The sequence below is a fragment of the Pangasianodon hypophthalmus genome, chromosome 17 (assembly GCF_027358585.1).
Source record: "Pangasianodon hypophthalmus isolate fPanHyp1 chromosome 17, fPanHyp1.pri, whole genome shotgun sequence".
NCBI lineage: Eukaryota > Metazoa > Chordata > Actinopteri > Siluriformes > Pangasiidae > Pangasianodon > Pangasianodon hypophthalmus.
This window is the reverse complement of record NC_069726.1, coordinates 9,328,746-9,346,003: the sequence shown is the minus strand read 5'-3', so window position 1 is coordinate 9,346,003 and position 17,258 is coordinate 9,328,746. Positions and strand designations below refer to the sequence as shown.

Below are 17,258 nucleotides of genomic sequence, written 5' to 3'. Positions count from 1 at the left end.
TATTCAAACACCACTTTGCATGTCTGGTTTTGTGTCCATATCATGTAGCACAAATAATTATATTATCATAAATAATTACAATATTTGATATTAAAAACAACTTGAGGACAGTGACATTTTTCATTGCCTTTTGTGACTCTTCCTCTCACTAGGCTGAGCAGATTGAGCGCAGAATGAAGGAGAATATGGAAAGTGGCACACGTGGCCCACGGGGGCATGGAACAGTTCGGAGTCAGGATGCCACCCGGGTAGAAATCTGGATACGCCCCTCTGGGCATCCTGGAGTGGCATCTCGCATTGAAGGCAGCGAGTCTGGCAAAGACTCAGAGCAAGATGGTGGGCTGAGGGCACTGAGTGCAAGTGATGTGAGTGCTGCATCCAATCTAAACACCTTCACTTAAATTCTAGTCCATGTGTTCAGATACACAGTGTCTGCATATGAACCATTAACTTAAACTGCCCTTAAACTAACCTTACAAGGACTGTTTTTAAGCTAAGTAAATGGCTGAATCCCAGGAGAGAAAGAATGGTAGTAATAGACATAGGGCCAGTGTTCAATCATGACTGGTCTTTTATGCCCCCCTGCATGTTAAAGCTGTGTTTGGTGTGGGTGATTGTCTATATGCTGTATATGCTTTCTTTACATTGGTATGCACACAGCTCTCACACACACATGCAGAACTTTGTGCTCAATAACACCTTCTGCACGGCTCCACATAGTGCAAAAAACAGACACACTTGAACTCAGTATCCTTGTCCTCTCTCACTTTTCATCCATCTTAAAGGAAAAATCCAACCTCAGTGACTTCTCTCTTTGATATGTTGGTCTCTTTTCAATTTGGTTAGCGGTTTCCCAGATTACCTACAGTGCAGTTCAACGCTCTGCTGATAGTATTGCCAGTGGGAATAAGCCCTTGTTTCATCTATGCTTTAGTCCTTTACTCTCTCACCTCCTCATCTGTACACTCTGCTCAAACAGACCAGGTTCCAAAGCTTTAATTTACCTGCTAATACCACTATCCACAAAATCGTTGTCTCGTAGCTCACTTAATAGCCAATCTGCATCTCTGTTGTAACTCAGCGCTGTAGCTGCACTGGAGTCCCATGTTTGCAGTCTCCACTACTTCTATGTTGGATTTCTCATTCAAATGACATTTATGAGAAAAGAGGATCTTTTCATTTTATTTTTAGGGGTCTTGCCAGATTGTTGAAGTTTTTTTTCCCGTATTAAACGCCATTGTAACTGGACTAGCAATTCTGTTCCCTGTGATGTCAGCACGGCACACAGCCACTAACGTCTCACAGGAAAAAATAAAATAAAATAGAGCACCAACCAAAATATTTGCACCAGAATCAATAAGCACATCACAAATATTCCTTTATAAACATAAACTAAAATGTAAATTTTATGCATTTAATGTGTAAATTTTATGCCGCTACATATAATTACATAGGTTCAAGCCTTAGTGAAGCTGTAGCTATAGACGATTGCAAAAATGATTGCATGTGCACACTTGCAGAGTTGTTCCTGAGCCATGCACTGGAAGTAGCTACACATGACTAACACATGACATTTATGGCAGTGAACGTTAAGCACAAATAAAGAGAATTAATATCAAAATTGTGCACATTGGTATTCAGAACTCGTAACTACAAACTTACAACAAACGCAGGGCGGAATTTGCCAAAAACAGGTGTGAGCTGTAAGTCCTGAAACGTGTTTGTAGAGTGTAAATACGCTGAAAAATTATGGAAAGGTATTTGAGAGCAATAATAAATATACACATGACATTGTAAATCGATTAATTGTATTAATCAATTTTGGAGAGGCCACATTGTGTTTTTTCACTTTCATTGATTCTGTCAGTACAATTAGTAAGTGGAGTAGGAACTCCACTTACTTACAGAATGAGCTGTAATGAAAGAAGACAACTCCTTGGTGAGTTTACCCATTAAACCATGGGCAGTGGCACAATTTATTAATTTTAAAACTCAAAATAGCACAATGAAAGCATGAAAAAAGTACATTGTGTGAACAATTTTTTCAACACATAAAATGAAAAAAATATATATAATAGTTTTAGTAACTGGTTTAATCACTTCATTTTTATTCTTGCCCAAGCTTCATGATTTCTGGCACTGGTGGTATAAAATATTTGGCTACTTAGCAGTGTAAATATTGATAGAACCTTAGAACTTGTTGTCACCAACCCTGAAGTGTGCTTGACTGTGGATCTTCAGGGCCTGGCTTAGGCAGCACTGGACCATACGGCAGTTTATATTTGCACCATTATCACTGTTTGTATGCATGTACAAAAACTGTTTCATCTTTGAAGTTGAGATCTTGTGTTAAGCCATTGCCTGGCAACAGTGCCATATTGGTGCCATTGCCCCCATTTTAACCAACGTTCTCTGTTCTTCTAGCTCAATAAGAGATTTGTCTTGAGTTTTCTTCACACTCATGGAAAGCTCTTCACGAAAGTAGGGTAAGTTGCTACAGTATGTCTCTGTTGTGCAGTATTCACACACAAGTCTACTAACCTGTAAACAAGTTGATTTGTGTCATCATAAACTTAGTGGACTTTAATGAAAAAGACAAATTATCTCAGTGTATTGGACATATAGGAACGCTGCTTAACATGTCTCATAAAACTGAACCACAGCCATTTGGGACCTGTTGAGAAATAAATATTGTTACATTTTAGAAATTACTTTTTTTGTATAACCAAAACCTCAAGTCCTATTTTGACTTCTGATTGGCATAATATTGGCATGATCTGTTGAAGTTCATTTTGGCCATGTTCATTGTATTCTTCTCCTCCTTCTTGGCTCCTTTTTTTTTTTTTTTTTTTTTTTTTTTTTTTCTTTTCTTTTCTTTTCTTTCCCCTTTTCTTGCTAGCTTGGGAATGTATTAAGGCCTTAAAATCTCATGGTTATGACTTCTTGGTTTGGTAGGATGGAGAGCTTCCCAGCTGTGGCCACTCGCATGTTGGAGGAGTTCAGGGCCCTCCTCCAGCATAGCCCCTCTCCTCTGGGAAGTACACGCATGCTTCAGATCATTACAGTCAACATGTTTACCGTTCATTATGCTCAGACCAGAGGTATGCCCACACCATAACCACTCTACTTACATCAACTGGTATTTTACTGCTTGTTCAAGTGCACATCTGTACATGTGTTCAGATGATTATAAGCATGTCTATGTCTCTGTCTTCCCACTTTCTGCCTTGATATGTCTTTCTCAGATAAAGGGCAGGGAGAGGCTCGTTCAGTATTGGAAGAACAGTCTACTTCTCTGGGTTTGGCCATGTTTGGGCTACTGGTGCAGCGTTGCACTGAACTTCTTAAAGAAACACCTGCAGGTGACCAGTGATCATACATTCTAACAATTCCACTTAATTTCCAAATCAAAATTCAAACAGTATCCGCTCAAAATCTTAATCAAAATGACTTACCAAGTACCTAAGCATAAAAAACTCTAATATTTCTTTCAGAAAGCTCTTGCTACTTTTAGTAAAGATTTACTTAAAGTTTGTAAGTCTGGCTTAAAGCACAAGAAAAATAAAGTCAGAAAATTCTTGCATAAATTCGAAGTGCGTCTAAAGTGGTGAATTATGGAAGGGGCAGACTGTGGTAACTATTTGTCTGTGTGTCAGAGCCTATACCATTGGAGGAGGTTGATGATGAAGTGGAGCCCATGGTGCGAGTGTCCAGTTTTACGACTGACCTGCGAGAGCTCCTGCCCAGTGTCAAAGTCTGGTCTGACTGGATGCTGGGCCACCCAGAGCAGTGGAATCCTCCTCCGTGCAATTTTGAGTGAGTGTGTTGCTCACCTATACAGACACTATGCATGCTTCAGTAATCATTTATTCAATATATTGAAAAATTCAACACACAAAATGTTTTCACAGAGACCATGTCAGCTGTCATAAAACAGAGACAGAGAGCATTTCAACTTTTTTACATAAACAGTGATAGATAGTGATAGATTGGGCTAAACTTGAATACATCATCCCCTGTCGTCTTCTGTGCAAAGGCAACCTCAGCACCTGAAATTAGCATGATCATGTTTGATCTGTTCCTGAAGAGATACTTGAAGCATGCTGAAGCATCCTTATTCATCCCTATTACAGAGTTAGTAATTAGTAGAGACACTTCTTTCTCCCATATATTATTACACATTAGCAGTTTCTGCATGCTTTGTGTTCATTATAGCTCTGCATCAGAACGATGCAAGGTTTGCAGCCAGATTAAAGAATTATATTGGTAATATCACACTGAAAAGCTCACAACATCTTGTCACAATATCAAAATGCAGATATGTACGATGGGCTGTTGGTATTATGGAGGTGTGCATGTCAGCTTGTCACTGCGCCGCTGCATGCTAACTTGCGCATAAACCCCCTCTCTGGGTCACGGCACAAATGTTTTTTAACACATAAGTATAACCCATCATTAAGCTGATTAACATCTAATCTCTTATACTTGCTTAACATGCAAATTTCATATTTGCACATGTTGTGAACTTAACCTTTGAAAACCTCCATACAACTCAAACTGAGTAGGCTATGTCATGGCTTTGGACAGTACATTGCAAAATCTCTTTTCTGGTTATGTTTTTTCTAGAATAGCTAGCTAGTGGTTATAGGCACCGTTAAATGGAATTGCATCACTAAAATCTTTTCTTTCATTAAACATTTATTTAATTTAAACTACTTACATAAACAAAATGAAGGTCTTATTACTCTTATTAAAAGGTTTTTTTCATCTGAAAGGAATAGTTTACTAGTAGCCAAGAGAGTTCATTCTGACCTGTGGCACTGTAGTTCAGACAATGATCAGGGAAAAATAGAAATATCACAGTAAAAATAATGATTTGCATCAGTACATTGTTGTGGCTGTTTTAATAAATTATGGCATTTTTATGGCACTTTTGACAGTCATAATTTATATCAACACTTGCCTATAAGACACTAAATTTTGTGAAACTATATTATTTATGACAAATCTATCATGTGTGTGAAAATGGGTCTGTATGATTTGTGATAAATCAATAGTGGGTGTGCAATTCTACTGTATTTGTGTGTGTTCAGTGGCAGTCCTGACGTGTGGCAGTGCCTGGCAGACCTGTGTAATTCTTTGGCATCTGTGTATCATGGTGAGATTCCACTCTTCAAGGCAGATGCGGATGGAGAGAGTGATGAGTTGCGACTACTGGTGCTGGAGGAGGACAGGATGCTAGCTGGATTTGTCCCCTTACTGGCTGCTCCACAAGAGCCATGCTATATTGAGCCCCAGTCAGATACTGTGAGTCTGACCTGCTTGCAGCACACTGTAACACCAGTAGCATCATGTTTATTATTAGCGCTTTTCCACCATACCAATGTATCTGCCCATGTATCACACAGGCTGAGCCTGGACATACACACGGAGCTAAAAATAGTGCAGACTAGGGGTGGGGGAAATAACCATTTGTACAATGCTTTGCAGTGCTTTCTTGAAAGATTCTGCAATCATGTTTAAAGACAATTTTCAAAAGAGATTTACATTTTTTTTTTTCTTATTTATTTCGGCTGATCCTGGAGAAGGCAAGTAGTAAGGAACGTTTGTGGCAAGAAGTGAAACCAGCACCTTCTTTTTTTTTAAAAGCTGACGTTTGGAAATATGTTGGGTTTTATAAGGATGATGGTATAAAAGAGCTTGACAAGATCTTCAGAGTGTTCCTTGGATTTCATGGCATGCATTTTGATCTGATGTGCACGGTGAATTTTGGGACATTATACACATGGGTGCATGCCTTATAGATCATGTCTAATCAATAGAATTTGCCACAGGTGGACTCCATTCAAGGCTTTGCAAGATAATCAAAGCAAATGGGATGCACCTGTAGGCCTGTCACAATAACTACTTTTATTGGACAATAAATTATATTGTTGTCATTTTAAGATCATTTAATGCCACTTTGAAAGTACACCCTTTCAAAGAGCAATGAACTTTTCATTCTTAAGAATATTCAGACACTGGAATTGAAAAGTCAAAAAAATGCCACATTTTTAAATCAACAGTCCACAAGAGGGCACAACGAATAAATACAAACCAAACAGTGCTGTGCAGAAGGAAGTTGTAATATTATGTTTATGTTGTATATATGTCTGATTAATCTCACGTGTAGGAAGCATTTGGATGAGTTAATTAACCCACTAGTGAAGCGCTTCAGTTTACCAGTGTTCATTCACTGTTCAGCTTCAGCTCACGCACCTTAAGCGGTTCAATCCCCAACATTATTGACTATGACTGGATTATTTGAAACACTAGAACTACTCTTTCTAGATTTTTCTTCTTCAAAAACATTGTTAGTGCATTTTATATCATCTTAATATCTTGTTATCATCTTGGCTTATATTGGCTTGTTAATATCGTGTGTCATTTTTTTCAACAGTATGTTTTAAGTAAAATTGGTGCTAGTGCTTGCTACACATCTTGAATTCGAATGCACACAGTTTTTGCATTTGAATGTGTATTTTTATCTTAAATTCGATGAATGTTCGAAGTTCAAATTTTAATTTGACAGCCCTAGAGCAGACAATAGGACAGAAGCAGCCCGAATGGCTAAAATGTTGGTGACAAACACGCATATAAACACATTGGGCAATATCGAGGTCAGCAAAAATGATCGAGGTCATGTCCGTATATCGTACGATAAGTCCATAATGTAATGATCGTGACAGGCCTATGCACTTGAGCTCAATTTGAAGTCCCTTAGCCAGGGTTCTGAATATCCAAAGATTTCAAAGATCTAAAAAATTGCAGAAATTTCTAAAGACATGTTTTGCTTCGTAATTAGGCATTATTATATGTAGATTAATGGCCAAACATTTTTTTTTTATCAATTTTAAATTAAATCTGTAACACAATGAAGTGTGCAAAAACTGAAGGTGTCTGAATACTTTCTTAACCCATGACTCACTGTGATAAAAGTACCATCGTGTGCTTGATGTCACAGCACAGGAATAGTGGCGCGCTGCTTGAGTGCAATGGTTGCAGAATCAGTGCTGTTCTTGGCACAATCGCAGTTTTAAACTTAATGTTTCAGATTCATTTTTAATTTTTTCCCACACTAACATTTTCTTACCGCTATATAGCTTGAAAATTTAGCTTGATATTTCTTCCTCATGAGCCAACTAAAATCCACCTTCTTTTAGGGCAAATCCCAAATGGCTTTCTAATCACTTTTATTGTGCCCTGCATAGACTACAACATAATTGAGCTGAACCCCCTACCTAGTGCCCTCATACATGTTGACCTTTGAGATTCAGCCAGATGCACAGTTCTTGTGTTTTTTGGCTTTGTTTTTTTTTTTTTTTTTTTTTTTTTACTTGGAGCCTGGATACAGATAGCTCTAGTTTTGGATTTGTTGCTGAGTTGGTGTGGTGAGATGCACTGTTTGGTGAAGTGCTATATGAGGGAATCTCACACACACACAGGGTATTCAGCACTAGCACTAGAGGTAATGTGTTTACTATGACAGAAAGCACACACTCGCATAGACCATTTTAAGGCTGTTGCAACAACTGTTAAGTCATAATTATTCACACATACAGGGCATCACTCTTGTCACAAAAATAACTGTTTGCCTCGTTTTTACTATAGGCGAAAGCACATTCAGTCACAGAGCATGTTAAACTTGTTGTCAGCATTTTGCATGATAAAACATTTATTTCTTGGTTTTTGCAGGCCATGGCAGCTGACTGTAAGAGAGTGACTGTGCTGAAGTACTTCCTTGAGGCCCTTTGTGGCCAGGAAGAGCCTCTGCTCGCTTTTAAAGGAGGGAAGTATGTTTCCATAGCATCGCTGGCCACTCCCAGCCAATCAGCTGAGCACAAGACCCAATCACAGACCAACGAGCCATGTCAGGTTAGAAACACTCATCTGCCATCAGGATAGACCTATATCTATAGACCTAAACACTCACCAAGCACTTTATTAGGAATACCTATACACCTACTCATTCATGCAATTATCTAATCAGCCAATCATGTGGCAGTGGTGGAATGCATAAAATCATACAGATGCAGGCGAGCAGCTTCAGATTATGTTCACATCAACCATCAGACTAGGGGAAAAATGTGATCTCAGTGATTTTGACCGTGGCATGATTGTTGGTGCAGTTTTTATAAAACTAGGATCTCCTGGGATTTTCACACACACAAGAGTCTCTAGAGTTGACTCAGAAAGGTACAATAAAGAAAAAACAGACACGTCTTGTTGATGAGAGAGGTCAATGAAGAATGGCGGTACTGGATCGAGCTGAGAGAAAGGCTACAGTAACTCAGATAACCACTCTGTACAATTGTGGTGAGCAGAAAAGCATCTCAGAATGCACAAGTCAAACGTTAGTCAGATGGGCTACAACAGCAGAAGACTGCGTCATGTTCCACTTCTGTCAGCCAAGAACAGAAAGCTGAGGCTGCAGTGGGCACAGGTTCACCAAAACTCGACAGCTGAAGACTAGAAAAACATAGCCTGGTTTGACGGATCTCTATTTCTGGTGAGGCACACAGATGGTATGCCTCACACCATCAGAATTTGGCACCAACAGCATGAATCCATGGACCCAACCTGCCTTGGGCTGCAGCAATGTTCAGGTAGGTGGTACATGTAAAAGTGGCGTCCACATGAATGCCAGGACCCAAGGTTTCCCAGCAGAACATAACACAGAGCATCACACTGCCTCTGCCAGCTTGCCTTCTTATCGTAGCGCATCCTGGTGCCATTTCTTCCCCAGGTAAGTGATGTAAAAGAAAACGTGATTCATCAGACCAGGTCACTTTCTTCCATTGTTCCATGGTCCAGTTCCGATGCTCACATGGCCATTGTTGGCACTTTCGGCAGTGAATAGGGGTCAGAATGGGTACTCTGACCAGTCTGCGGCTATGCAGCCTCATATGCAGCAAGTCACGATGCACTGTGTGTTCTGACATCTTTCATAGCCAGCATTAACTTTTTCAGCAGTTTGTGCTACTGTAGCTCTTCTGTGGGATCGGACCAGATGGGCTTGACTTTGCTCTCCACGAGCATCAGTGAGCCTTGGGTGCCCATGACCCTGTCACCAGTTAACCGGTTTTCCTTCCTTGAACCACTTTTGGCAGGTACTAACCACTGCATACCGGGAACACCCCACAAGACCTGCTGTTTTGGAGATTATCTGACCCAGTCGTCTAGCCATCACAATTTGGCTCAGATCCTTACGCTTGTCCATTTTTCCTGCTTCCAACACATCAACTTTGAGAACTGACTGTTAACTTGCAGCCTAATATATCCCACCCCTTGACAGGTACCACTGTAACGAGATAATCAGTGTTATTCACTTCATCTGTGAGTGGTTTTAATGTTACGGCTGACTGGTGTGTGTGTACGTGTATGCATGTATGTATGTGTATATATATAAGCGCACACAGTCCTCTCCAAAAGTATTGGAACGGCAAGGCAGATTATTTTTGTTTTTGATATACATTGAAGACGTTTGGGTTTGAGATCAAAAGATGTATGCAAGACTATAGGTCACAATTTCAGCTTTCATTTTCTTTATATGTAGATGTGTTAAATAACTTAGAACATACCACTCAAGTAAATAACACTTAATATTTTGTTGCATATCCCTTGCTTGCAATAACTGCAAGTCGGCGACCCAGTGACATCACCAAACTTGCATTCTTCTTTTGTGTTGCTTTTCCAGACTTGAACTGCAGCTTCTTTCAGTTGTTATTTGTTCTGACGGGGTTCTCCTTTCAGTCTTCTCTGTAGGAGGAGAAATGTATGCTCAATTGGGTTAAGTCTGGTGATTGACTTGGCCAGTTTAAAACCTTCCACTTTTTTCCACTGATGAAGTTGTGTTGGCAGTGTGTTTTGAGTCATTGTCTTGCTGCATGTGAAGTTCCTCCAAATTAGAATGGATAAGTTTCTCTGTATATTGGCAGACAGAAGTTGTGTCCCAAATGACATACCATACACTATTCACTTAAATTATGCAGTATTTTAGGAGGGTAGTATTGTCTCAAATGGAATGTTTTTTTTACTAAGGCAAAGTATAATCCATTTCCCAGTCGATGGCAAATGACGTCGCATTAAGTGTGTTCGACGCCACTTACTTTAGCAGAATACCCAGAGTCAACGAAAATGAATTTCTTTATTTTACTGTTTTATGCCCAACATGACCCCAGTCACGGAGGCGTAATCATGTCCACAGGCAAATTTTGTTTGCACAATCCAAAAACAACATAGTAAGTTGTGGTTGTGGTTATGGCTACTGGCATTGTAAACATTTAAGGAGCACAGTGCCTCACAAAGGCAAAACGTAGTAATTACACCTGAATTACACCTGATTCCTGATTTCTTTTTTTTTTGGATTCTGAGCAAAATTGGGCCAAACAACAGAGCTTCCCTCTTCTTCCCCTCTTCAGCAAAGCTGTGACTGTTGAGTGCATGAAGTATCCAACATTCCACACTTTGTTTTTTTTTTTGGTTGAATAAGTGCATCATCCGGGTACTTAAAGTGCACTTCTTCTTGTTGGAATTTTTAGTGTGAACACACTACTCACACTATTTATACTAAAAAAAATGGCGTAGAATAGTGCATAAGTATGCAGTTTGGGATGCACCTACAATATTACTATAGACTGCTGAATTCATTCTGCTGCTACCATCATGAGTTACACCATCAATAAAGATTCCAGAAGCTGCCGTGCAAGCCCAAGCCATGACACTACCTCCACTGTGCTTGACTGATGAGCTCATATGTTTTGGATTATGAGCAGATCCTTTCTTTCTCCACACTTTGGCCTTTCCATCACTTTGGTGATCTTGTTTCCAGAACTTTTTTGGCTCATCTCTGTATTTCATTGTGAATTTCATTCTGGCCTTCATCAAGGATTTTGGTGATGTCACTGGCTGTTGTTTTTGGGTTTTTCTTCACAGCTCTCACAAGGTTTCTGTTTGATGTCTGGTTGTTACACCAGTGTTTTATTTCTTTTGTAGGACATTTCCAAATTGTTGTATTGGCTATGCCCATTGCTTGTGCAATGGCTTTGATTGATTTTCCCACTATTCTGAGCTTCAAAATGGCTTGCATTTCTCCCATAGACAGCTCTCTGGACTTAGTGGTTTATCCATTTTAACAACAAATGCAGTCTTCACAGGCAAAACCCAGTGCTCAAACCAAGAGTAGATATTCAGAGCTATTAATTGTGTAAACAATCACTCTAACAGGGCACACCTGGCAAAAAGAAACACCTGTCAGTCACATATTCCAGTATTTTTGATGGGTGGATTCAAACAATAGGTACCGTATTCTAAGTTGTTTAATACAGCTAGATGTAAATATCAGGAATTTAAAGCTGAAATTCTGATCTATCACCTCATTCATCTTTTGATCTCAAACCCAAACGTCTTCAGTGTATAGCAAAAACAAAAGAATTGCCTTTGACATTCCAATACTTTCGGCATGAACTGTATATATGCACATGTGCTTTCCAGGACAACAGTGTGATCATAGAGGAGACATCACTGTCCACATCGGAAGGAGAGATGGATGAAGGGATGGATGAACATGAAAATGAGAATGATATCCGAGAGCTGAGAGCTCGACGTTATGCTTTAGTGCACAAACTGGCAGAACAACAGAAACGGAGAGACAAAATAAAGGTGTGGCAACTTCACAATAAAAGGATTTTTTTTTTTTTCATTTTAACCCCTGGTAACTGTCTGTATATTCATTCACATTAGGCTGTGCTACAAACTGGAAGCCAGCTTGAGCTGGAGATCAGGCCTTTCTATCTTGTCCCTGATACCAACTGCTTTATCGACCACCTGGAGGGCTTGAAAAAGCTGCTGGCGTGTGGGACATACATACTGGTGGTACCACTGATAGGTCAGTCAGCACTTTTTTTTTTTCTTTATATTTTCCATATAGATTTTATAATAACTGAAGGTTTTGTATTCTAAGTATATCTTTTCCCTGTGGCATGTTACTCAGTGATTACAGAGCTGGATGGCTTGGCTAAAGGGCAAGAATGCCGTGATGTAGACTCTGTAGGTGAAGCAGCTCATGCCAGGCTGGTGCAGGAATGTGCCAAAGCAGCTGTGGCTTTCTTGGAAAAGGGCTTTGAGGCCAGAGAGCCTGGCCTGAGAGCACTCACCAGCAGGGGAAACCAGTTAGAGTCAATTGCCTTCCGCAGTGAGGACACCTCTGGACAAAAGGTCTGTGCATGTTCTCTGCCTGCTTTGAAAGTATAACAGTTATCATGTACTTAATAGTATCAGTTGTTGTTTATATGTTTTCTTTTTGATATGTATTGGGTTTTCCCAGGGTTACAGTAGAATCACTGTTTACCAAAATAATTGTTTGCAAAATCTACATTTTTGAAGAGGACAAGGTACATAAGGAAAAGTTAAGAACTAAAAAGGAATATAAGAATCCTTATTAAGTCCTACACTCAAAATTGTTTTTTGGGTGCTGCCAAATTCAGCTAGACCCCATCCACTAGGTTCTGCCATGAGGAAATTTTGCTAATTTGCACAATATGCAAAGCCTACTTTTGTGAACTAGTCCTAGGATATTTGATCGATTGTCGCAAACCTGGTGCCAAACTATTCAGGAGAGTGTGAACCTCAAAAGCATGTGTAAATTTGTAAACAGCATGGCCATCATGTCAATCATTTCTGTGAAGGCAGAGCTTAATATACTCAAACAGCTGTAACTCATAAATGATTTTGTGCATTCATACGAAACTTAATTGGCATATATACAGGAGAAGATTCTGAGATCATCTGCAAAGCTTGGGGCATGGTCATGTATAGGGGGCTGAGCTAAGGCCAGATAACTGTTTCACCGACTGAGCTGAAATTTGGTGTGCTGCATCAGTGTACTAATCTCTAAGTGAATTTTTAATCAAAACTTACTTGCTTCAAAAACATGGCCGCCTTCTTCCAGTCAGCTTTCAGCAGGCATTATCATTGCCTGCTGAAATAACATAACTACCATTGAGCTGTTGTCACAAAACTTAATTACGATTCTTTATTGTAATTGTTTACAATACAACGAAATTTAGTGTGGCAACTCTGAGAGCAACAAAGGACACTTAAACATTACACTTAAAATTAAAGAGTTTAAAAATAGTGAATTAAGAATAGGTCAAAAGAAGTACGCTGTAAAATATATACAAATATTGCACACGAGTATATTGCACTTTGTTATATTGCAAAATATATTGTGTATTGTTATATTGTATATATTGCACATTGATATAAAACCATTGGATGTATATTGCACATTGATAATAAGTGACAGTGTACTGTAGCGCATTTATGTTTTCACAGCCACAGGGGCTCCACTTTAGTCTGAATGTGTCAAAACTGTGTGAAGTGCAAGTGAGACAGCATCATCAGTTGAGCTGTTTGCTCGATAAGCAAACCCATGGCTGTCTAGATCCTTGGGAATGATGTGTGGCAGTATGAGTTTCTCAAAGTATTTCATGATAACGGGAGTTAAGGCAACTTCATAAGTATGTTCATGTATGGTCTCTTCATTGTTCAGTGTACATTACCAGGGACTGTCCACTGTGGGATGATGTTTGCTAAGACTGCTTAGACCCTCCAGATTGTCACTTGTGGCTATATTTAGGGGTCCAAGCCCTGAAGGTGCTGGAACCCTATTGTAATTGTTAGAATTTTCTTTCTTCTTCTTCTTCCTCCATAAAGCAAATCGTGCAGACCATACTTTAAGTCCTAAAGACATGAAACTTTCCCAGTCTGTAGTACTCCCTCCTGCTACTCAGACAAGAGAGATGGACCTGATTGGCCAAAATGTTATATGTTCCGTATCACATGAACCATGAGTCCTACAATCAAAATTCTGTTCCCCAATTATTCCTTGGCTGAATTTGGGTGATTTAATTATCAAAAAAATGTTGACATTCATGCAGATACAGATCAATATCTTCAGGTAATGTTCACATCAAACATCAGAATGAAAAAAAAAAAAAGTGTAAAGAAAAGTGCAGGTGAACCGCTCAGGAGTTTGTTTGCAGTTGGGCCAAGATCACCTCATTCAGGTGGTCTTGGACCGATTGTTTTGGTGCAGAACCCGAGCACAATTGCTGTGTGCATATATGTCTAAACGAACCGAACCAAGAAACATCATGAAACATTGATTCCTGCTCAAGCTGATAAATTATAATAACTACAGCTAAAAAGAAAGCCACAATAAGCTTGCGGAGCTGCTGTCTATCCATCTTGATTGGATGACTGCTATGAGTGGAACCCCAGAACATGAATTGGTGCACTCTGACCAATGGGAGGACAGTTTACGTACATGCGACTTGCATAAACACATTTTGGTACGCCTTGAAACGTTGCCTTGTGAAAGCGAACCGAGCCAAGGAGAATGTAACATTGTAACAATTTAAGTCCCCATTTTGGAACAAAGCACAGATCTACAGATCTAAAAACACCCTTAGAATGATGCAATAAAGTAAAAACATCCAGTGAGTGGCAGCTGTGCAGACGGAAACTCCATGTTGATAAGAGAGGTCAATGGAAAATGACCAGACTGGTTGAAGCAGACCGAAAGGCTACAGTAACTCAGATAACCACTCTGTACAATTGAGGTGAGCAGAGAAACATCTCAGATTACCAAATACATCGAACCTTGAGGTGGATGGGCTACAACAGCAGAAGACCATGTCTGGTTCCACTTCTGTCAGCCAAGAACAGAAATGCAGTGGGCACAGACTCATTAAAACTGGATAGCTGAAGACTGGAAAAACATAGCCTGGTCTGATGACACTCAATTTCTGCTGAGGCACACACATGGTAGGGTCAGAATCTGGCACCAACAGCATGAATCCATGGACCCATCCTGCCTTATGTCAACAGTCCTGGCTGGAGGAAGTGGTATAATGGTATGGAGAAAGTATTCTTGGAACACTTTGGGCCTGTTAGTACCAATCAGTCATTGCTTGAATGCCATAGCCTATTTGATTATTGTTGCTGACCATGTGCATCCCTTCATGACCACAATTTACCCATCTTCTATTGGCTACTTCCAGCATGATAATGTATCATGTTACAAAACAAAATTCTTGTCAAGCTGGTTTCATAAACATGACAATGAGATCAATGTTCTTCAGTGGCCTTCTCAGTCACTGGATCTGAATCCAGTAGAACACCTTTGGCTACTTCCATCATGCTGATGCAACAAGTCACGAAGCAAAAGTTGTCTCAAACTGGTTTCATTAACATGACAATGAGTTCAGTGTTTTTCAGTGGCCTTCCCTGTCAATGGATCTGAATCCAATAGAACCCCTTTGGGATGTGGTAGAAAAATCTGCAGGAATTGCCTGATGCAAACATGTCAGCATGGACCAGAATCTCAAAAGAATGTTTCCAACATCTTGTAGAATCCATGCCATGAAGAATTGAGGCTGTTTGAGAGAAAAGGGAGGCCCTACTCAGTATTAGTATAGTGTTCCTAATAAAGTGCTTGATTTGTGTGTGTGTGTGTGTGTGTGTGTGTGTGTGTGTGTGTGTGTGTACAGAAGTATATACATTTTAAATTTATACCTAATAAGCAAGCCAGAGGTGACAGTGGCAAGGAAAAACTCCCTGAGACGACATGAGGAAGAAACCTTCAGAGGTACCAGACTCAAAAAGGAATTCATCGTCATCTGTATAGATGTATAATAGTATTTTATAATCAATGCGAAAAATTTTACTGGGAGCCAGTGCTGTGTGGATAAGATAGGGTTGATGTGGTCATACCTTCATGTTCCAGTAAGGACTCTGGCTGTTGCATTCTGGACTAACTGAAGCTTGTTTATGCACATACTGGAACATCCAGACAGCAAGGCGTTAGAAAAATCCAACTTAAAGTTAACAAAAGCGTGAACTAGTAATATGTAGTCACATTATATTTCTTAGCAATATTTCTGAGATGAAAGTAGCACCACTATCAATGGGCAGTCAAACAGCATGGTGGGTAATGTAGGAAACCATTAACCAAAGTGAAAATTGACTAACATGTAAGAAGTTTAAACCAAAAAAATTGAGTAAGACTTTAATAATAAAATAATTCTTTTGCTGATTATACTCACCATCCACTTTATTAGGAACACCTGTACACCTGCACATACACGCAGTTAATCAGCCAATCACATGGTAGCAGTGCAATGCAAAAAATCATGCAGATGCAGGTCAAGAACTTCAGTTCATGTTCACATCAAACATCAGAATGAAGGAAAAGTGTGATCTCTGGCATAGTTGTTGGTACCAAATGGGCTGGTTTGAGTTTCAGATATTCCTGATCTTCTAGGAATTTCACACACAACAGTCTCTAGAGTTTACACAGACTGGTGCAAAAAACAAAAATCACTGCGTGAATGACAGTTCTCTGGGTGGAAACTCCTTGCTGATAAGAGAGGTCAGAGGAAAATGGCCAGATTGGTTCGAGCTGCCAGGAAAGTTCGAGCAGAAAAGCATCTCACCATGTACAAAACATTGGCCTTGAGGTGTATGAGCTACAACAGCAGAAGACCACATTGGGTTCCACTTCTGTCAGCCAAGGAATCTGAAGCTATCTTGGGCACAGGCTCACCCAAACTCGACAGTTGAAGATTAGGGGAAAAAACATCACACAGTCTTTTCCCATCTTCAGCTGTCCAGTTTCAGTGAGTCTGTGCCCATGATAGCCTCAGATTTCTGTTCTTGGCTGGCAGGAGTAGAACTTGATTTGGTCTTCTGTGCAAATCTCTGTGCAAATTAGTGCCCATCCACCTCAAGGTTTGATGTGCATTCAGAGATGCTTTTCTGCTTACCAAGGTTGTAAAGAGTGCTTATTTGAGTTTCTGTATTCTTCCTGGCAGCTCAAACCAATCTGGCCATTTTCCTCTGAACTTGCTTATCAGCAAGGTGTTTTCACCCACAGAACTGCCGCTCACTCAGTTTTTTTCCCCACCATTCTGTGTAAACCCTGGAGACTGTTGTGTGTGAAATTCCCAGGAGGTCAGCAGTGTCTGACTTACTCAAACCAGCCCATCTGGTACCAACGACCATGTGTGATGTGAAACATCAAATTACCTGAATTTCCTGAAGCTCTTGGCCGGCATCTGCATGATTTTTTTGCATTGCACTGCTGCTTGTGATGCATCCACATGACTGACTAATTAGTCAGGAAATTCAGGTAATTTGATGTTTCACATCACACA

At 39.9% G+C, this 17,258-nt stretch overlaps 1 protein-coding gene across 2 annotated transcripts in view; it reads left to right on the top strand.

The window, feature by feature from the left end:
- Positions 1–17,258, top strand: part of smg6 (SMG6 nonsense mediated mRNA decay factor) — a 40,001-nt gene that overhangs the window by 20,544 nt on the left and 2,199 nt on the right. For both annotated transcript variants that reach the window (XM_053241059.1, XM_026927859.3), the window contains exons 8-17: positions 153–365; positions 2,425–2,486; positions 2,956–3,101; positions 3,246–3,362; positions 3,657–3,816; positions 5,094–5,307; positions 7,735–7,914; positions 11,533–11,700; positions 11,782–11,926; positions 12,032–12,255. In XM_053241059.1, the coding sequence (XP_053097034.1) occupies positions 153–365; positions 2,425–2,486; positions 2,956–3,101; positions 3,246–3,362; positions 3,657–3,816; positions 5,094–5,307; positions 7,735–7,914; positions 11,533–11,700; positions 11,782–11,926; positions 12,032–12,255 (1,629 nt within the window). The remainder of the gene's footprint in view (positions 1–152; positions 366–2,424; positions 2,487–2,955; positions 3,102–3,245; positions 3,363–3,656; positions 3,817–5,093; positions 5,308–7,734; positions 7,915–11,532; positions 11,701–11,781; positions 11,927–12,031; positions 12,256–17,258) is intronic.